At 28.2% G+C, this 23,521-nt stretch overlaps 1 protein-coding gene across 3 annotated transcripts in view; it reads left to right on the top strand.

Moving 5' to 3' along the window:
• Positions 1–22,883, top strand: part of LOC118066790 (calcium-activated potassium channel slowpoke-like) — a 28,347-nt gene extending 5,464 nt beyond the window's left edge. For 2 of the 3 annotated variants that reach the window (XM_035083231.1, XM_035083153.1), the window contains exons 3-5: positions 15,192–15,253; positions 15,507–15,603; positions 22,359–22,872. In XM_035083231.1, the coding sequence (XP_034939122.1) occupies positions 15,192–15,253; positions 15,507–15,603; positions 22,359–22,718 (519 nt within the window). In that variant the 3' untranslated portion in view covers positions 22,719–22,872. Of the gene's footprint in view, positions 1–15,191; positions 15,254–15,506; positions 15,604–22,358 lie in introns of all 3 variants that reach the window. The other variant, XM_035083320.1, reaches the window with a different exon arrangement.
• Positions 22,884–23,521: the final 638 nt, after the last annotated feature.

Raw genomic sequence — 23,521 nt, 5'->3', positions numbered from 1 at the left:
AGTTGATATGTACAAAAAATGGTGAAATCTCATCAAAAACAGCCCTCTCCTTCTGGGCTGTACAAAAATGTGCGCCAAACATAAATAACGACAATGATGAAATTACAAAAAGTCCTAAAATCATTAAACGCCAATTATTTAAATCTACAAATCAACCATATTTAAAATGAATTATTTTCTTCGGTTTTTTTTTTTTGAAAAAAAATTTAGTACGTTTAATGACACAATAAACATAACAACTAAAAACTTGGCGTGACTGTTAAGATTTTATAAAAGCATGAAATCGTGAAAATATTGAAAATATTTAAGCCAATTAATAAATAACAGTACAATTTCACAGGTATCGACATATATTGTCAAATATACTTTCATTTAGGCCGTAAGAGAGATGGCGGACAGCGAAAAGCCATGATGAGTGCAGGCAGGAAAAGTAAGAAATAAGACACAAGTGTGAGATAGCTTAAGTGGTAGAGTTTCCTAGCGCGTAACTATAGTCCTATAGGAAGATCCGGATTCGAATCTCGGTCCCATCAAGTTGTCTTTATTTTGAAAAGTAGGCCTGTACAAGTTGTGGTAAAAGTTGCGGTGGACTGCTGCAACGTGAGTGTGCAAGCTAAATAATAATTACCCTATAAAAATGACAAAACCACATTTTAAAGTAATACAAATATGTCTGTCTAACGATAGTTTATTGAATCCTGAAGTCAATTGGCAATATTAAAGACTTTTTAAATTAATAAACAAAATAATGTACTGTTTATAATCAGTACTTTTCTTGAATATGCAATTTTTATTGTTCAAAATGTGATCCAAAAAATCTTCGTGGTAGACTCCGAGTATTTTCTAAACCTAAAACATCGAGTACATGGCTAACGAAAATAATTTGTTTATTTTTGATCAGATTAATGTAATTTATTAAGTAAATTTTACGAGTTTTTTTTTTAAATTTATTTATTCATTTTACATTGAGCTTAAATGAAATGTTAATTATGAAGCCATAAAGCTAAAAAAGGAATCTATAATCTTGTATTCTAAAAATTAACTCGAGAAATAGGAGTTATGGTCACGATACCTTTTGTGCCAAGGTATATAATTATTAAAAGAAATTACATTTTTGAATAAAAGTAAATTAGAAGATATTACTTTTATTCAAAAATATAATTTCTTTTATTTGTCGCTTATCATTTTTCCCTATCATTCAAATGTAAGGTTCATTATTATCATGTATTTGTCATGCCATCGCAAATCTCATGATTTTATCTTTTATTTGTTATTATTAAGTAACAAAGGCATCTTGCATTACCTCGTATCTCGAGGTGTTTCTATTACTTCAGTATATAAATTCTTCCTTATGTATATTCATATCTATTATTACAATTTTTCTCCTCCTTCTATTTTGTGTCTCATAGTTGCAATGATATAAAGAGAAGACGTGTGTTGTGAAGGCCTGAGGGACCGAGACCTTCCCTTGGAAATTTAATTGTCGAGCAAAATTCATTGTGTGTTATCGCCGAACTCTCCTATTATTTATTATAATTATTATTTTATTTGTAAATTCTATTTAGTTTATGTATACCATGGATAAATTAACAGAAGTAGTCATTACGTTACATTACATTGACACTTTTTAAAACTGAAAAAAATCACCTGATTTTCACTGATTATATTTTTAAGAGTAAAGAATCTACTATTACATTTTAAAATTGTATTAAATGAAAAATACATTCTAGATATCTTTTAATATTTCTTCAAACACTAAACATGAAAAATGCTTTATTAACAAAGAAAGAGAAAATGTTTTTTTTACAGATTTTTAGACATTGAATAGACTAGATAGAAAGATATTACCTCAGATATATCTATTGAAGATGTGGTATTGAGGAGATAGCAGGATAATTTAAATCTTTCGAGAATCTAGTTGCTCGTTTCTAAACAATGTTAGAGTCAACCATTTTCGTACATTTTTTAAAGGAGAGCTAAAGATTTTCAATTTCAAATTAATTATTAAACTTTAGATGATAAATTAAAATTAAAGAACATAAAAAATGATACTACTGTTTTGGTATTTTATGTCATATTAAATTTATTTTTCGGTAGAAATTATATATGTATATTACATAAAGTTTTACAAATATCATACTGCAAATCGAAGTGTGTAATTTCAATTCATTTAAAACGTGCCGTTATGACGTCATTCATATAATTAACCTTATAGTCAATATTTATACATTTCTATTCTAGTAAAAATAAACTACGATGTTGATCAAATGTATGGCGTTACATATTCTGTTGCTTGGTTATATAATAACATATATTCTACCATTAAAGTGTTAAAGATAACAAATTTTTTTAATAATCAAGTCAACAAATCAAATTTATGTTTAAACTCGCATTTGATTCAAATCATTTTTTTGAGATAATAAAAAATAACTTTTAACTTTGTGTTATGTTGTACTGAGGAAAGAGTTTCTTTCTACTGATCAAGATGTAGTTATTGTTAACAAATAGCGTGCTTACCTATGACAGAATAAATATTTAGTTACTAAAAATAAATCATAAATTTGAGCCTTCTAATTACGATAAATTTTTATTTGGTTAAAGTTTACAAATCACTATTTTGAATGGACTAAGTATTTTGTTGGATTCAAGAATCATTGTTAATTATTTTTGTGATCATAAAATAAATTTAAAATTATTTTAATCTTATTTAATTGGAGTATCTGTTTATATACTTAATAAAATTAAGAAAAGAGTTTGGTTTCATGAACAAAATGTATTAAATTGGCACTTTTCTACCAATATTTATTGATTATTACCAAATTTCATCAAATATGACTAAGTATAGTCATAGCCTATTAAACTCGTGTATCTTGAATCAAAGCAAGTATTTATTTGAATGCATTTGGTTGACATAAATAAATATTGCTTTGCCATCCATTATCATTCACTATTTTAGATTTAGTAATTATTAATAAAAATTTAGTAATAATTACTAAATTGTATCTTCAACCGGCAAATAATTCATCAAATTGAACGATGTTGGTTATTTCTTAAAAGAAGATATAGCTTGATACAGATTTTTAAATATATCATTAAATATAATGTATGGTCTGTACCAAAAAATTTATTTCTCTATGAATGCTGTTAAGTATTCTGTCAAAACCTGATTTGGTTATAATTCCCAACTCTTAGTTGAGATAATTGAGTGTATTTTAATTATTTAATAAAAATTTATTATACAATAATCGAATTAAGCAATTAATATTATAATTACTTTTATTATCTTTTACCTGAACTTTCATGTTCAATGAAAGTAATACATATATATATATATATATATATATGTATTACTTTCTAAAATATAGTTCATCAAAAATACTAAAATATATATATATATATATGGAATAGATATACAAATACTTACTATAATAAGTCTATATATATAAATACATATATTTGCAACAAAAAATTATCATTGAAATAGCCGAGCGGGTTTAAGCGTTAGATTAGGTCGTGTGCGTTCTAGTGGTCGTAGGTTTGAATCTCGTGAAAAGCAAAATTTTATTTAAACATATAAAAAACAAATTGAACCAAAATTCATGAAGCATATGAAAGTAACAGAAAAAATCGATAAAATCCAATTAATTGTGTAAATTCTTTAGAATTTCTTAATTTTTCTCAAATACTATCGATATAATTATTAATTTATATTATGCTCATTCAAATTCATAATTATTTAATCGAACTAATATTTTCTTTAATCAAACAAAACATTTAGTCGATCTGAAATAGTGGTTTGGTAATTATAACCAAATAAACACTTGTTTCAACCAGAGAGCTCCAATATATAATTTATTTTTAGTAACTAAATATTTATTTCGCCATATTCAAGTATGGGATGAATTTGTTAACTATAACCAAATCTTGGTTGATAGAAAGAAACTCTTTTCTCTATAGTCACTATAGTGAATAAACTACTTAATTAATGGGAATAAATTATTGCAATGTACAGCTGTAAAATGAATAAATAAATAGATGAGGTATGGCTACGAGGACGATTGATTTCTGCATAGTTTACTAGTGCTTATCAGCGTATACAAAAATTATAAAAATTATCAGCTATAACAAAAATTTTGCTATATTTATTTAGTTGTTTAGCCAATTCTAGTCCTTTACGTTTTCACTAGGTGCTGAAAGTATTGAATTTAAAGCCTATTTTCTATATAAACTCGTGTTTAACACGTGACTTAACCTATCATCACATCGGCAATAATGACGCAACCATGAGTCGTGCAGGTCCACATTCGTTCCCAGCTTGGACGCATGTGCTGCACGGTTCAGTTGACGTCATCAGCCTGATGCAATAATAGCTTAATTATTTCACTTTAAAAATGATGTGCTATAAATTGGTTCGAAAGTTAAAAAATCAGTTCAATTGAAGAAATTGGAATATAATTTTTTTTTTGAAAATAGTAGTTGATTCATTCATTGCAATGACTATAGTGAAAATAAATAGAAATTTTTGTCAAGTAAATAAAGTAGTATTTTTAGACATCTATTTAAAGAAATATCATAGAAGTTATTGTTAGTACAACCATTTCGTCTTAAAATATTTTAGATGATCCAGTTAAAATAAACACAAAGAAGAATCAATAACTTCGAAATTTTCCAAAATAAAAAAAATTTTAAACTACCTAACTTAAAATATAGTTCATCAATATGAAAACAATGACTAATGATTTAAGACTAAAAAAACTATCAACTAAACAAAAAGGGTTACGATTTTTTTTTTATAAACAGAAAATACTAAGATAAACTATTGAATATACGATAATGGAACATTAGTTTTTCAGTATTCATATTTTATTTATTTGATGAGTAATATCCTAATGGAGTATCAGAAATGCTAACTGCTTAGAACATATTCGCTACTAAAATATACAGTTTTTTGGCGAATTGCCTTTTTTATTAATCTAATTTTTATTCTATAGTTTACATGAAACCACTTTGATGAGTTAATGATTATCAAGCTGAAAAGCTTCTATTTATTTTTAACTTTTATTTTTTTTTATCAATAGAAAAAAAAAGGGTTATGTTATAATCACATTTTTTGTACATCCAGAAGGTACTTTTTGCTTATACGAGTACTACAAGACTAATAATTTAATACAATTTTAAATACAAATATATCAGAATGAGGAATGAACTTTTAGAACTCAAAACTGACTATCGAATAGAAATATTTTTACTTCTAAATTTCGAAACGTGGAATTGTCACTTTTTGCACTTACATTTAGTAAAAAAATTCTTTCTGTGTAGCAAACAAATGAAACATCATTATTACCAACAATTTATAAACTTTTATATGATATTTTTCATGACATTTAGTATCCTCTTGTGATATTATGTTTAATTAACTCTAATGTTATTTAATTAAAAATGGATCTGGGCTTAGTCTGTGCTCTGACGACGAACTTCCCATTAATTGCAATCCGTAATTTTTTCATCTTATAGTTTGGTTTATTTACAATGAATTGCTATTATTATAAACAATATACAATTGTTTTGTCACATAAAGTTATTTATAACAATATTTTATCGAAGATAATTGATTATATTCGACTATGATCATAGTCATAATAATTCAATAAATTAAAACTGTTTTTAATTTTTTATAATGAATTGAATTTATTATAAATAATACATAATTGTCACGTACACACATACATACATCTATGTTTGAATACAAATGTGTAATTATTACAAATAATATGAATTATTTATAATTTATCTAATAAAAACAATTATTTATCGAGTGAGATAAATAAGTAAGTAGATTCTTTATTCAGAGAATTAAGCCAGAAAAATAAATATAAGCGATTAGTAGCCAAAGAAATAATTCTATGAGTATATTATTGATAACATATAGAATTAAAGTATTATGTTAAAGTTCAGACATGGAGAAAAATAAATGAGGTAGCACCCTCACGAGGATTATTGCCACAACCAAGCAGCACAGCGAATAGAGGTTAATATTTGGGTCATCCTTTCAAAGTAGATATTTCATTAATATTGCTATAGTTGTTGATAGTATAGACACGGAGAAAATAGTCATGACCATATTTCTAGAAAACTTTACTAGAAACTCCTTTCACTTACATGGATGATCGTCGAGTCAAAAAAAATTTACTAGAAATGTCTCATCAATAGATACTCGAGGTTTACGATAAATTCTAGTAAAATTTACTTGACTAGAGAGTAATTTTTACAAATATTGTAGCTAATTTAATCAAATTCTTCAATAACACATTAAAAAAATTAATTATTTGGTGAAATTATCAACAATAGATTTCATTCATGTAACGTATCATCTATTATAATGTTTAAGAAATATTTTATACTCTTTAAATTCTCTATCGTAAAAATTGTGGCGGTTTACGCAGAAAATGCAAAAAACTAATCAATAAAAGTTTAGTAAATTCAACAATGTGCACAGTAATTTTTACAATGTGTATAGTAATTTTTACCGTCACCCTGCAGTGTCACCAAATGACCATAAAATTTAGGGTAATTTTTACTATACATTTCTCTGCGTGTATATGCTGAACACCAATTTTACGTATTCTCAGTTTAGAGATTGCGGAAAACGTAGATTTTAAACTACTAAAAAATATCCTATTGGGGAGATTCGAACCTACGATCGCTTATAACACACGCACCGAACTAAACCGACGCTTTAACCCGTTTGGCTATCTGAAATTATTGGAAAGAATCAAAATTTTTATTCATATACTCTACGTTCATATGTGAAGCCAGTAACCTTCAGAGTTGATTTAACTAATATGAGCGACGAATAGTAAAAAATTTCAGAGTTACATGTAGCCCTAAGCATGCATAATGAAGCGAACGTGATTTGTATCTCTCAACTTGAGTATCAGTCCGATCCGAGGACGATTTGGCGGATACTATTATAGAATAATGATGAAAATGCTATTTTTTCATAAGTTTTTTCGTAAAATTAGATAGAACAAATCGATTTTGCAAACAAACAATAAATAAAAAAAATTTACGAAATATATCAACCTTATTTTTAAGCCATGCTGTGATTCTAATAGTTAGTTTAGCCCTATCTATGATGTGCTATCCATGGACCTTAATAGGTTAAATGTATTGCGTTATGAAGATCAAAAAGTTTTTATACTATATATTCATTTATTAAATAAACTCAATTTAATTTTAAAACAAAAGTATACGGAAAAAAGGGCATTGTAACTTTTACCAGTATACCCGATCAAATTTTACAACGTGACGTAACACGGTGTCGCTTCATTCATAAAATTGTAATAATTGCATCTTTCAAATATGCGGTAATTATTACAACGCGAATTGATAAATCTTTCAATATAAAAGAGTAGATAGTACATAAAATCATGATAGTTTCGCGATTGTAAAACTGCCCTAACTATCAATTATTAGATAGCCACAATGTAATTTTTAAAGAAAGCAGTAAAGAACATTACCGTCTAATGTTTTATTACTATCAAGTTTAAATGTATATATGGATAAATGGTCCTACTAGCTGACTAACTCGTTTATAGTGTAATGTGTAATGCATTTTTGGTTTAAAACTGTTTTTGTTTATAAACTAATACATCTGCATGTGATGAATTATCATGTTATGCAATAAGTCATACGTCGAAGTACAATGTACTTTTTTATACAGCAAATCTAATATTTCATTAAGAGAAATATATAAATACCACATTTGATCATTTTCAGGAATACGATCACCAATTAGCATCCCTAAGTGCACCAATTACAACTGGAATCGGTGGTATAAAATCACCTTTTTCTGTGTATTTTTTTAATCTTTTCCATTCTGTATTTATTTCGGAAAAACAATTGGTGAAACTATCAAACATTTGGGTTATCTTTTTTGCTTTATCAGAATCGACATTAAAATCATTTAAACAGTCGTTAACTTCGTTTTCTAAAAATAATAATACATTATTATTTAGAAAATTGTCAAAGTCTTTAATAATACTATCAATGGTTTTGCGTGGCAAATCATATTGACCATATAATTTTGACGATAATTTATCAACTTCTGTAAACAATGTGAATTTGAATGTATTATTTGTTATTTTCTCACAGAAGAATTCTTCACTATTGATAATTTCTTCGTACAGATCATCCCATGACAAATCGTCAACTATATTAATTGCAGACTCATAACATACAGAGTTTTTATTTGAATTATTTTCAACGCTAACATTAATATGCTCGCTAGGTTGAGGAAGTACATTTAGATTCTTATGTGACTGTAAATGTGCTTTAAAGGATTTCAAATTATTGAATATTCTGTGACAGTTATTAATACATTCGTAGTAGCCTATAGAAAATGTCTCGCGGTTGTGATGCGTCAAATGTATTTCAAAATGTTGGACAGATTTGAAATAAGCTAAACATGAACATCGTATCACGGCCATAATTAAATTATTATTCGATACCTCTGACTATTGTTTCAAGAAATTCAACCTAATAGTAATAAAGTTTGTAAAATAATTATAACTTCATGTAAATGAAATTTTAGTTTCTTCATAATTGGTTAAACACTGCTCTAACATCACATATTAAACCTGTTACTGATGATGGTATTGTCCTATCATGGACTGTATCTATTATATATACTAATTTTTGAATAAAAAGCCACGGCGATTTAGCTTCTGATGGAAATTGCAAGTGCAAAATATAATATAAACTGAAGGCCAAATCAACAGCATGAGCTGGGCTTTTCGCATTATAAAGAGTGTTATTTACCAACACAAATGAATTTTTAATATCTGTAAAAGGTCCAACGATGACAGGCCATGGTTGAAGTGGAATTTTATGCTTTTTGAAAAGTACAGGCAATAACCACAACACAGCAGCATCCAATGCAGCTATAGACTCGAATAATTTTGAAAAAAGAATCTTTGTAAATTTTTCCAATTTTTTAAAAAGAAATAAATAAATGTCGTTGATAGATACAATTTTGACAAAGACACGATATCAATTATTTTGTTAACTTACACTCTGTGAACGTAGACAATTGATAGATAAGATTAGAACAATTTTTATCTTTCGGTTTTCTCATACCATTCATAAGAATTATTAGGCAGCTCCGGATTTGTGGCCACACTCTTGAAAAAATTCATTAGTCATCAAAAATTGTATTTTTTCATTAGCATCGTCTAAATCAGGTATCACATCTGAAATAATCACCAATTAATACATAAAAAACATTAATATCTAGCACTGCTTAACTGAGAAAATATTTTATTTACGTGTTTGTTCGACGTTGATCTGCTGAGTAATTAATTTTCGTTTTGAGGCGTGGACGCGTCTCACATATGTATAGTGTGCAATAATTTTCCTTGAGGTGGTATTCCATCTTGCAATTTTGTTTTTCGTATCCGAGGAACATAATAAACACCTTCTGCTTCTGTTGGAAATGTCTTGACAATTTCTTGAGCTAATTTCATATAAATATGAGGTTTTATTTCTGATAGTTCCAGAAGTCCATCGGTTTCACGTTGAAGAATTAGTGCCACTAATTTGTTTTTAGAGGAGTCATCCAACATTTGATAAGCATCATAGAGGAAAAGGATATCTTGACCATGAACACTTTTGCTCAACCACTCACGTAGTGGAATTTCAACCGATGGTGATCGAAGATCTCCTTGATAGTCAAGATTATTTTGAAAATAAATTGCATATTTTAAAATATTGTTTTCAATTCCATAGGGGTACAAAAAATGAAATGCAGGGAACAACAAAAGTAAAAATACACACTTTCTGTAAAGATGAAATAGGAACTATGGTTCTTTGAGATGGATCAGGTAAAGATGGAAGAGTAACAACACTTTAAGATGGACTGGATAAAGTAGAATCAAAATTGATAGATTGGTCCGGATTAACATTTGATATATTTGGTGTATCAAGAACTGATAACACTGTGTAGTGTCGTCCATCACTCCCTTCAATAATTTGTTGTTCAAAGTGTAACATGACACTGAACAGTTTACTCATTACCTTAAAATAGGAAAATTTTTGATTCTATAAATGTGAGAATTGAATAAAGAAATAAGAAATGACAGGTTACAAGCGAAATAATTTTTAGGGCTAAAATAGTTATTTTTATTATTTATAATCTTTGAAAAAAATACACATGAACATAAAATTTTTATCAGTCATGATCGTTATTATTAAATAATGTTTGAATTTTTTGTGGGTTTGGAGTTTTTAATTAGATTAATTGTGATACAAAAAATGTTAAATGCATAATGAAAATCACTCTAATAAAAAAACAGACACTATTTCTTATACAAGTATTACATTGCTTTTATTTTTATCAACAATTGTATTTCTTGTAAACAAAATATTTTCTAGAGTCTTTTATCTAGCAAGCAATTGTTTTTCGAAAAATCTATTGGAATAGAAGAACAAAGATTATATTGACTGATGAATTATTTTACTCATACTTTTAAATAACAACAACCTGTGATATTACAGTTTGTAATGTATATGTTTTTAAAAGTACGAGTCATATATTCGTACTAAAGAAAAAATGTCTCTTACCTGCAACAATTTTATTAATATATTCACGATAAACTTTGTTTTTTTAATTTATAAGTGTGAACGGCATGAGTCACGAACTGTATTTGGAATAAACTGTAACGGTTTTCAGATATGCTATATTACCTTAAGAAACTGTAATTTTCACATTGCGATATCTGAACGCAATAAACCTTATTAATTGGCATTGTAAAAATTACCAATATTTTTTGCCACTATATCGATTTTGTATCACTCAATTGTAATCTTTGCCGCGTCACTCGGCAATAGCACGCATGCGCCATCGTAAGAATAGCTTTATGTATATATAGATATAAGTTGTATTTTTAATATGTAAATTTTCTTCACAAATAATGAAATTATCCGAGTCAATACCGTAAAAATTACGATTTCGTGCTGCAATAACTACACTTTAACAAAATTGTAATTGTTACTTTCTACGATTGTAATCAATGCATGTTTACAATAAAATAGCTGCAATGTACATTGCTATCGGATTTTTACAGTACAAACGTGTACTTTATGTTAGGCGAATTGTAAAAGTTCCTGTTTTATTAAAAAACTATAGAACTTATTATTTAAATAGTAAAAATTACAATGAATTTCGTTTATATTACAATTATTGCTAACAAAATATTTTTTTACTAGCAAAAATTGTAATTGTTACTGTGCCCTTTTTTCCTTATAGAAAATGAATAATTTCATTTGCAGCCTCTTTACCTATGAAATAGCCTGTACATGACTACATGGAAAGAAAAAAACGGTGATAGTTTTAATGACGATATAGGAATAGTTACTATATACCGTAATAACACACTTGTATTCGTTGGTTTTAAAATTCGTTATAGTAATGGTTACTATTTAATAAACGAAAGTTTAAAAATTGAAACATGAGATTGATTATCATCATTTTAGTGAATCTTTGACAGTTTTAGGAGAGTGGTACTATAGCTATGAGAATTATTATTATAACGCTTTGTTAAATACTTATATAGTTGTTTTGTAACCTTTAGCAGATCGTACACCTTAACTTAGTGACATATACATAAAGCTACGAGATTTTTATTTAAATAAATCATGAAAATTTTTTATCATTTTAATTAACAATTGTCAATTGTTATAAACAATTGAAAATAACTTCCCCCTATTGAGTAATGAAGATTTTTAGAGAATATGGTCTATATAAATAAAATATCGTTAATAACAATTATAATTTATTATAAACAATTGGAAATAGTTTTTTAAGTTTTATGTCATACTAGAATTGTTAAGAAAACTTTCTATCACACAAAACAGTAATCTGTTTTGTCCAGATTTATTAGACATGACATGAAAAAATTTTAGAAGCTGTTAGTAATGTTGAAGAACATAATCAAATTAATAAGTTTCGGTAGAGTAGTGAATGTATTGCTCCAAAAAGTATTGAGATTGGCATTAAAACCGAAAATACAAATTTAGATGATGCGTCAGTTTTAAAATCAATTAAAGCCACAATGAAAATTATTCCAATTAGAAGAGTCTTAATTATTTTTTTTAAATTCCTTACGTTTTGCATGATGATTTCAAAGCAGATAATTCTTCAGGTAGTCATAGAGGAGTTAACAAATGCACGGAGAGAATTTTTTCACTAAATGTAAGTGCAAAAATGACAACCCCACGTTTCGAAATTTAGAAGTAAAAATATTTCTGTTCAACAGTGAATTTTGGGTTGTCGTGACACCTTTTAAGTCACAAGTTTACTTACAACAACTCAAACTTTACTATCGAATAGACATATTGTTACTTCTAAACTTCGAAATGTGGGCTTGTCATTTTTGCACTTACAATTAGTGAAAAATTCTCTCTGTGTATGCTGCTGCTAATGTAGGCTCATCGAATTTGCGTCCTAAGTATGAGTCTAAATTGGAAAATATTTTTCTATTCGCTTCATTTAAAACTGTAGATTGGTATGCTCCTTAAAATGACGTTATTTTCCCAGTGAGAAGTTATTGGAATGGGTCCGATTTTGTGAATCCTGAATTTTGACATATCTCCGCGTTTTAAGGTCCCTAAAGTCGAATACAACAGTTTTCCAATTGACGTTTGTGTATGGGTATGTACGTATGTTCGTACGTGCGTTCGGAATCATTTTTTGTCTCGATTATCTCGAAAACAAAAAATAATATCGACATCGGACCTATTACATTCGACGCACAATTACGCAACTTGAAACTGATTAGGTTTTCAGCAGAATCGGTTCAGCTATTTTTTATGCAGAATCAAAAAACTAATTACAGATTACAAATAAAATATCGTTATAGACCTGTTTTATATGCTGTAAATATAGTAATATCAACTCCACTGATCTCCAGCATTTTTTTTATCCATCGACTCATTGTTTATGTTGAGACTTCTTTAAATGGACGTCAATAAGAGATAAATAGTCTTGAAGAATCTTTTCTCATCTCCTTAGTTGCACTCACATAATCTTTGAGCGTAGAGGCTACACACAATTTTACGTTTCTTGGAAAAAAAGGTAGAATCAGCGTAGGTTCCACTCTTCGAAGGCCTGACGTCTTAATTCTCAATGGAATTTTTATCTCTTACCTGGTTTTAATGAAATTATCCGAAGCAGCTAATCAGTTTAATTCGAATAACCTATAAGACAATTTTAAGAATATCAAATAGAAATTAGATATTTTTTTATCAGAATCCGAAAGATATTTTTTCGAAAGCTTTTGTTTAGTTGGGATTATATAATTACTCGTCAAATGAAATCGGTTCAAGGTGTGGGCGTTTCACATGTCATAGTTAGAATTTACTTCAACTTTATCTAACGTCCATTAAGCGTTTTTTTGACAGAAGTTAAATAGAATAAGCATGTCAATTATATATTAATATAAGCCCACGAATTATCCGCATTTAATTTATTCGACTGTTCTAAACGATACTCAACCATGAAAATCGACACTGCAAAATTCAAAATCTTAAAATACCTTCCAGGTAATCGAAAAAGACAATATCAGTTTCTTACAACTGAATTCGAGTTTTTAGAGCCAAAAAACGAAGGGACTGTAATAGTATAAAATTACCCTGAAAGTTTTTATATACGCAGACTCCTGAATTCTAACTGCTTATAATATTTTCTAAATTAACGATTTTTGGACAAAAACCCCGAATTTTTTGATTAGACTCTTTAGTCAATTGTTTATAATAAATGTATGTATTATAAACAATACGTGATTTTTGAAGACACCTATAGTCATGTTCAACATTATTCATTTATATTTATCAAATTCACCGATGATCTCCGTTATGCAAGGGCTAAATACTATTCTCAGTTATTTCATATTTAATTCATAATACATACTTATTAAAGACGTTTTTGATATCGCCACGTCAGCTTAATGATAGGTACATAGATCAAAACATACATAGAGCTCTCTAGTCTTGAAAGTCTTAAAGAACATCGTAAAAGTACGCCTTTTTGCTGATCAATAACTTCTTAGAGTTTACTGTAGTAACTAAAATTAATTGAAAGATATTTTTATAAAATTTCTTTTGAGTATAACCACAAATCAAACAGACAATAATTGATTATCATCAGACATAGATAGTATCGAAGAAAAAAAATCAATTTGCTAAATAGTAGAAGTAATAAGTAAAAGGGTAATTTTCTTCATTAAAAAATTATTTCAGTTTTTTATTTTCGAAAGAATTAAAATATTTGAAGCATATACAAAATTGATCAACGAAGTAAATGTTAGCAAAAAACAGTCTGAGTAGCTCTAGTGTGAGAAATAAAAAGAAAGACAAAAGGTGAATAAGCGCACTTGGTAGAGTCATTACCATAACTCTTAATACATGAATAATAGATTAATTGAACATGAAAATGTCAATCACTGGTGAATGTTAATTTACCGCCGGAGCTGTGAGAAATTAAATAATTGATTTACTATCATAAAACGGTGTTTACCCCATTATATCAAAATATACCACTGTAAATCCATCATTGGGGTTAACAACACGTAAATCATTCAAAATAAAACATTTATGACAAAACACCACTTTTTGACTATATCGTAAAAAAAAAATGATTTTTATGTCAAAGAAAGATTGCATTATTTTACAAGTATAATTTTAAAAGAAAGATTCTCAATATCTCAAATTCTGCAATAAATCAAATTTTTATCGTAGATAATATGTTGCCATACTTTTGTAAATAGTAATACCATGTTTATAAAATCGGTACCTATTCTTTCATATTTATTGAAATATAAGATGTCTCTTATATTTAAACTACTTCAGTGAGCTGTCAAAAGTATTTTGGCATATGTCCAAGGATTAAGATTCAAACGTAAAAACTTTTGATTTTAGTTCAATACTAAGGATTTGGGGATTTGTTCCAAGGAACAATCAGGTCATGCCGATTTACAAACTTACCATTTAAATGTATTCTAAATGTAATTGAGGTTACTAATTAATTTAATCGAATTCTCACTTGTACAAGCACCGTTTTAATATATAGCTGATAGTAACAAACCGGCGTTGCCATTTTAATTTCATTTCATGTATATTTTCATTTCTCATTTCAGGTGGTCCTAGTATTTATCCTCAGTATAGCGTCGCTTATAATATACTTCATCGATGCGTCAGCGTAAGTAGAATTATTTATACAATTATTGTTAACTAGATATTTTTGGAAGCAATCGAAATTTTATAACAGCAGTATCACCAATTCAATTATAAATATATTCGTTAAAAATCTAAGTATAAAAGAAGCTCAAGCAAAATACTAAAAAGAAATTGATTGAATGATTAGACACATTATATGTTTCTTATCATGAATGCAATCTACATTTCTTTAAGAATATGTTGTGATAATTTCTAAATTTTCGGGTTTGTTACAGGGAAGAGGTCGAACGTTGCCAGAAGTGGAGCAACAATATTACTCAGCAGATAGACTTAGCTTTCAATATATTTTTTATGGTCTACTTTTTTATACGTGTAAGTATTAATACAAAACGTACGATCTAGTTCTCTTTTGGTTGACCTCTCTGTTAGCCTTCAATAAAGTTTCGATCGAGTACATTCTATGACAAGACTATAACAGAAAGTGTTGTTGTTCAATAAGAATGAATGAATAACGTCTCTCATTTATTGACATTCATTTATTATACTAGGTCCTCAAAATACTTTTTACACAGACACAAATAATGTAATTTGCAAATATGCCATAGTATACTAGAAGTTATCAATGGCATAATAAATAAGTGACACGTTTTACCGCATTATTATATTTATGATAAATGACATATACCATATTTCTGATCATTCATTTGTATTATATGGTATTGTAATGTGATAGTAAATAAAAATTATATTTCTCATAAACAAGATAGCTTATATTCATCAAATAGTTATCTGGGAACTGTTCCAAAATAAACTATCATCCATATTTATACAACGGATTCAAAACGTTGCTGAATTTTTATTGAAATTTTTTAAGGCAATTGACTATTTTATTTTTCAAACATGAAAGAAAAATTGATTTTTACATCTAACATCTTCCGACATTTTTTATTTTTATGTATTTTTTCATGAGAGATTAAAGCTTCAACTTGATTTGGACAGTATTTCTTTCTATAACCTCTAGAATGATTGCATGTGATGATTTGCAGAGGGAAATTGGGGTTAAACCTAATAATTCAACATGGATGTGTAAACCCAGTTGAACTAACTTATAAAAAAAATTCTTGTGTTCTCTCTGGAAAGTTAGAAGCTTTGTTCCCATTTTGAGGTTTGAAAGTGACAAATCCCCATTCTTATCGATAGACAAAAAATCGTTTGTGCGTAAACGCTGGTTTTTCTGTGGAGAAGAGAACATTACCTTTCCAACCCTAAAAGTAAAAGTTTTTGTCACTTTGGGGATGTTATGACAAAAAATAGTATACTCACCTTGGGAAAAAAATGAGATGAGTCATGCCGAGTACCTGTCACCCTCACATTCGACTTGAGTGGCAATCTAATTTATGGTATGATATAGTTCAGATTCGCCCCACGGTATGTAATACACTATTTCCGAGTTAGGAAATGAAACCTACGATCGCTGTCTCACACGCAACCTAAAGTGACGTCTAAACCCGCTCAGCTGTTCGGATATTGGAAATACTTTGAGAATTTTTATTGAATACCTTCTACACAAAAATCCAATAATGTAAGCACAAATGTAATGTGGGTTTCGATTGATAATATAGAATTTCTCCAGAATTAGCACAATATAAATATACCGGTTATCTATATTTTTAAAACGTGTTTTCAATTATGTTAACATTTAATATTTTATTGAGATTTTAAATGCCAAATAACATTCTTATTTAATAAAGTTAACATTTGTATGTATCAATCCATTAACACTAGAAGTAGATGTTAAATTAACACTACTATACATTACTTTCAGCACTTTTATTATAGAAATTGATATCAGGAATTTTTTTGATACAAAAACGTGACCATCTCTTTAATCGAACAAATTCGCATAGCTGCCAGAATGACGGACTTCAATTTATTCACGTTCACTCAACAGACATTTCATGATTATTTCTCCCTTAGCAAAAATGAAAATTTTATTTTTTAATAAAATTGTTTTTAATTGCGCAGTGACTAATTCAGTCATAGTCTACCAATCTAATTAATTATCAATAACATTTTTTCCGATGAAATTTGGTCTAATGTTTCTCTTTTCTCCTGAAAAAAATAGAATTTTTAGTAAAACACAGAAATCATAACTAAACTTTACAGGAATTATAATTTCTTAAACTATAGAAAGATTGTAACATTTATTTATTAACTTTCCATTAGAAAGTTATTGTAATGCGGTCGATTTTTTAAGTTCGTAATTTTATCATATCTTTACGTTTTGGAACATTTAAAAGTGTATGAAAAGGTTTTCACGTGTATGTATGTATTTATGTACATTTCGCGTCGGAAGAATTCAAATATATCGCATGGATCTCTTTTTTCATTAGTTATAACAAATTTAATTGTTATGAATAAAGAAGCATGTTTTCATTTATGTCATACAGTTGGTAACTTTTTTTCAGCAAAATAAAAAATTACACGTTAATAGTACACAAATATGTTGCATAGATCTTGTTTCCCATTCTTTATAACAAATGGAATTGTTATAAGGCGAAAAAAGTATGTTTTCATTTATGTCGTACGGTTGGTAACATTTTTTTAGTAAAAGAAAAAATTATGCGTTAAAAGTACTCATATATATATAGCATGGATCCCTATTTTTATTGTTTATAACAATTTAAAACTTTTTATTTAAATATTACTATAATCAATAATCACTTGTTAGTAACAATGTTCAATTGTTATGAACACAATTTCATATTATTGACAATTATTATTTACTATTACAGCGTCTTTAATGCTGTTTTCTCAATCCTGACACGAGTTTAAAATTCTTTCATTGCTGATTTTGTTTTTTAAAATTTTTTTTTTCGATGAAATGTTGTCATCATATTTTCTTACAAGTATTTTAATCATTTAATATTCATATTTTTTAAAAGATTTTGAAATTTTGTCTAAAAAATGGTATAATTTATAAATTGCAAAATTCAGGTCGTTTTCCATTTATGCCAGTTTTTTGATTCTGCATAAGAAACTACTGGACCGATTTCGTTGAAAACCTAATCAGTTCTAAGTTGCGCAATTACGTGTCGAATGCAGTTGATTCCACATCGATATCATTTTTTGTTCTCGAGATAATCGAAGCGAAAAATAATTCCAAACGCACATACGTACATACGTACATACACACACAGACGTCCACTAGAAAACGGTCGTATTCGACTCTGGGGACCGTAAAACGTGGAGATACGTCAAAATTCGGGATTCGCAAAATCGGACCCATCACTATAACTTCCCACTGGGAAGTTAACAAGCATTGTCTTTTCCACAAATCCTGTATCATTACTTCATGATTAACCTAATTAAGATTAACCTCGATTTTTTTGCATGGTTTGCAATTCACTTCAAATCAAAGTGAATTATTTTCATATACACTTTTAACACGCTGAACCTTGTCAATGTCAAATGCCCTGAACAAACTATAGATTTTTCACACATTATGGAACGTGTAAAAAGTGTCTATAAATCATGTATGTCTGTTGATTGATATTTTACATTGAACACACTTCATATGTATTATTTTAATACGTTTGCGAAATCTTGGGATTTGCAGTGTAATCAATATTTGTAAAAATATGTATTGGCATAGATCACATTAATGCAAAAAATATTTTATTAAACTAACAAGGAAACTTCGAGAGGTGGTCACCGTCGATTTAGGTGACGCTTCTATATAACAATCTACATTGAACATGATGAATTACGTATTTTTTTTTTTCTGCGGAAAAACGTTTTAAAAGAGTGAATTTACGAGATACGTGTCTTTGCAATTTTTAAAATAACATTAACGACAGTAAACAAAATCGCAATTTAAAAATTTTTAATTGTTATGGATAAATTATTTATAGTCACAATATTCACCGAATAAAATATGTCGTAATTAGAGTCTGAATAGTTTAGGATTAGTCAAAATAATGTTTTTTGTTATTGTCATATAGGCAAACATAGATATAATTCTTATCTCAATCACTGATAAACTATTTTTCAGGAAAATTATTTCTGTAATTTTGATATACGGATTATTTAATGCTAGGATTTTGAACGAATGTGACATATTTTAATCATTTAAAAATTTTAAAAATATTTTTGTGCATTTATTTTTAATACTAAAGTGAATGTATATTTTTGTCTTTTGCATTCATTTCAATTTTGGTTAATAGTCATTATTTTATATGTGTATAAAATCGTGTGCTTGGAATAGAAATATTATCTTCTTTTCTTCTGAAACTTCTGTAACACTCAATAGTTGAAAATGAAAGTTAACCCCCTTAATGTAATTTGGTAACTTTTAAGAACATTTTAAACTATAAAAATTATGGAAACACCTGTTAATTATGTTGAAATACAATTGAAGAATCACTTTGAACAAATATCATTGAATGCAATGAATGGGTATTCTGATATCGAAATGATAGAGTAGAATTCATTACATTTTGAAGAGCCATATAAGGATTGGGAACCAGAAATTATAAAAGACGAAGAATATGCATCTGCAATCCATGAACCAAAAGCGTTTGATGGAGCATGTATTACTGATGAAGAGAGCTGAAGACATGATTATAAATTGCGAACAGTTGAGTATTGGCGAAGTGGTAAGAAAAAGAATTTACATACAAAGAAAAAATAGCTCAAATTTGCAAATATACGTTGGAAAATGTTAAAACTGCTATCGATGCTGGAATGATAGTCTATAATTCCGATTAAAAAAAATGTATGTAAATATATTGCAATTATCCGTTGTACATGGTGTGAAAAATCATTGTGTCTTGAACATTTTTACAATGATAATCATATATGCAATGCGTGCGATGAATAGGTAATTCATCTTCTTTATTTTGATACAAATCTAAGAAAAAAGGAAATAGTTTTTTTGACATTAATTTCGATGTTATTGTAAAAATTGCAAAGACACGTATTTCGTAAATTTTTATATTTTTTCGATTGAAACTGGTATCATCATGAAATAATTTTTAGTTTTTGAGTTATAAATTTTTTTTTATTTTTAATAAGGTCGTTTTGAAAAATTTCGATTAGAAATATGTGAAAATGAAAAATCACTTGTATAGGGTGTCAACTTTATGGGCGATTTTCACTCTTTTAAAACGTTTTTCCGCAGAAAAAAATACATAGTTCATCATTTTCAACGTAGATTGTTATATAGAAGCCTCAGCTTAATCAACGGTGACCACCTTGTGAGGTTTCCTTGTAAGTCTATTTTTATTCTTTATTATTAACTTCCCAGTGGTTTATTTATTTTGTTATTAAGTAATTTTTGTTAAAAAAAAAAAATAGTTGACAACTTGAAATCAATAATAAATATCGTATTTATTCAGTTAAAATATATTTAGGTTTAATTTCCTTTGAAACCCATAGATTTTACTACCTTCCCATTGTAAGACTTCTTATATCTGATTAAATTAAAAAAAATAAGTTCAAAGTAGTCTGAATTGAATTAGTCTACACTCGTTCTAATTAGAAGATTTACATCAAAAAAATTTATATCAATTTCTTCAAAACACTTCTATTCAAGTGAGATTAAATATGATTAGATAAAATAGTTCTTTATTTTCCTTCTATTAAACTTTATTTGATATAATACATAGTTTCGAAATTACTGATTGTCATGAAATTAATATAGCTGCGTTGAATTTGATCTGACTAGAAGTCAAATCGATAATAGTATGTTTAATACAATAGGGTCTTTGTTGTAAAGATTTAAAATACATTTTAAATCTTATTGGTAGTAAAGTATTGGCCATGGAGAGAATTGTTTCACTAAATGTAAGTGCAAAAATGACAAACCCACGTTTCGAAATTTAGAAGTAAAAATATTTCTGTTCAACAGTGAATTTTGGGTTGTCGTAAGTGATTCTTTTATTAAGACACCTTTTAAGTCACAAGTTTACTTACAAGAACTCAAAATTTACTGTTGAATGGAAATATTTTTACTTATAAAGACAGGCCTGGAATATTTTAATCAAGTAAATATCACACGGGGAAAGAATTTATCAAAAATGAAGATCCAGTGGTAAAGAACTGTATAAACTATAGCTTTATACAGCTTATAAGTTATAGCTTATAAGTGATAACTGGTGGAGTTAAAGTATCAATGGATCCTGTGGATTAAACGAGAGGCATACAAGCAGCATACCCTTTGGTGGACAACGTCATTCCAAGCTGGAGACCAGTTACGTTGCTGATTGAACAATCAGCTGAGGAACTCCACAGTCATCAACGCGTGAGCATAGAAAACTTCAAATCGTATTTATTATTATTCTTGCTGATCCAACTCATTGTATGTATGCATGTATGGAAAGTGAGTCGTATTCTCAGGTGAAACAGTTAAAAACATTTGCTGACTTAGTGTCGGTTTTCGAGCGTTGGCTCGCGCACGCGCATTAGTATATCGTTGCAACATACGATTTTATAAAAAACTCATCAGTGGTAGTTTATGTATCCTGTAATAATTTAAGTCTCAGATGTTATTGTAACTGAGAAACTTGGCCATATATTTCGTATACGAAATATCGTTAATGTACAAAAGACTGTTACATGTAGCCCGCCTCTGAGTGTTAGAGTCTCGACATTGTAGTCTGTAAATTGTTGTACATTTGATTGGATCAACTGTAATAACCCAGAGGTCCTTGGGGTTCAAGCACACATGATTTAAATGTATTTAGTAAAATATACTCAGTGAGAGATTGGGATAAAACTTTCTCGGTGCCTATTTTTTCCCTGATAATTATAGTTCGTATTACGTAATAATCATTTCAGGGCTTCCGACTGGCCAGTATCCGTAAGGGAAAAGTTTTCCCTACACGGTACTTGGTTTCGAAGTACGGAAAGAGCATATACTATATTTTGTGACAGAGTGAACTGTATGTAAAAGAATGTAACATTCTTCTGAGTAAACTAGAGAAACTTCAACTGAATAATCAAGTCAATGCGAAAATTGTATTAAAGACTTTTAATATTTATGCATCAAATGCAACTCTAAATCGTCGAACAAACTTTGTGTTTCATATATTAGATTACATGTAAAGTTTAACAAAATTTTTCAGTTTATTGCCGCCAGTGACAAGCTGTGGTTCATGCTGGAGATGTACTCGTTTGTGGATTACTTTACGATACCACCGTCTTTTGTATCGATCTATCTTGATCGTACATGGATAGGACTGCGATTCCTTCGAGCCTTACGACTGATGACGGTCCCTGACATTCTCCAGTACCTCAACATTCTAAAGACATCGAGTTCCATTCGTCTCGCTCAACTCGTCTCCATATTCATTTCCGTCTGGCTCACTGCTGCTGGAATCATTCATTTGGTAACTATTACTATATCCATTCCTAAAACAGGAATTATTTTCATCACTTTCTTAATATCTTTCATATGTAGTAACAACGAATTTGTGAGATTTTAAAAAACTAATCAATTCAATAGATTCTATTCGTTATTTTATTTTCAATAAAACCGTGTGTCACAATACATATAATTAAAGTAAAATTTCTTATGCGTAGAAAATATTAGAATGAAATGGTTTATGGTAGGAATATAGTTTATACAGCATTAGAGAAAGCAAGAACATTCTTCGGCCAATTCATCTGTGATATTATAATGCAATCTTAAATTATTTAATTATTATTTTTCCTATTTTATGTTAATAATATAATTTAGATGATTATATTTCGTATGCATAAGGTGTTTCATTTCATTAGTATGTTTTGTAACGTAAATATATTTTTTTATTACCTGCTTTATTCGTGTACTTGAAATAGGGAGCTATAATTCTTTTAATATCGTTTTTACATGTTCTAATTATTTCTTAAAATCACTTTTGTTCATGCCTGATTGTGACGATGATGAATTTGATTTTTTTTACTACAGGTGAATAAAATTCTTATACTTATCTACCTAGTTTTTAAAGAAAGTTAAAATTTTCCGTAATAACTTTAAATAAATTGTAATTTAAAGTCATCAATTTGTTTTAAGAGTAATCTTTGTTTTCAAATGTACTTTTATAATGAATTGTTTTTTTAACTTAAAATTTTATTATAGTACGTCTTATTTAAATAATTCAAGTAAGAACAGTTTATTCACATAAACAGATTATACTTATTGCTAATAGCTCTAGTTTTCAATTTACAATGTATTTCTATCGCTCAATATATGCAGCACCGCTTTTTTTATTACATCTAATGCCAAATTTATTCATAGAGATGAATG

Source organism: Chelonus insularis, unplaced genomic scaffold (genome assembly GCF_013357705.1).
Source record: "Chelonus insularis isolate UGA/USDA-ARS -01 unplaced genomic scaffold, ASM1335770v1 contig_110_pilon, whole genome shotgun sequence".
Lineage (NCBI taxonomy): Eukaryota > Metazoa > Arthropoda > Insecta > Hymenoptera > Braconidae > Chelonus > Chelonus insularis.
Note: the sequence above shows the minus strand (reverse complement) of the source record. Positions and strands in the feature narration are given on the sequence as shown.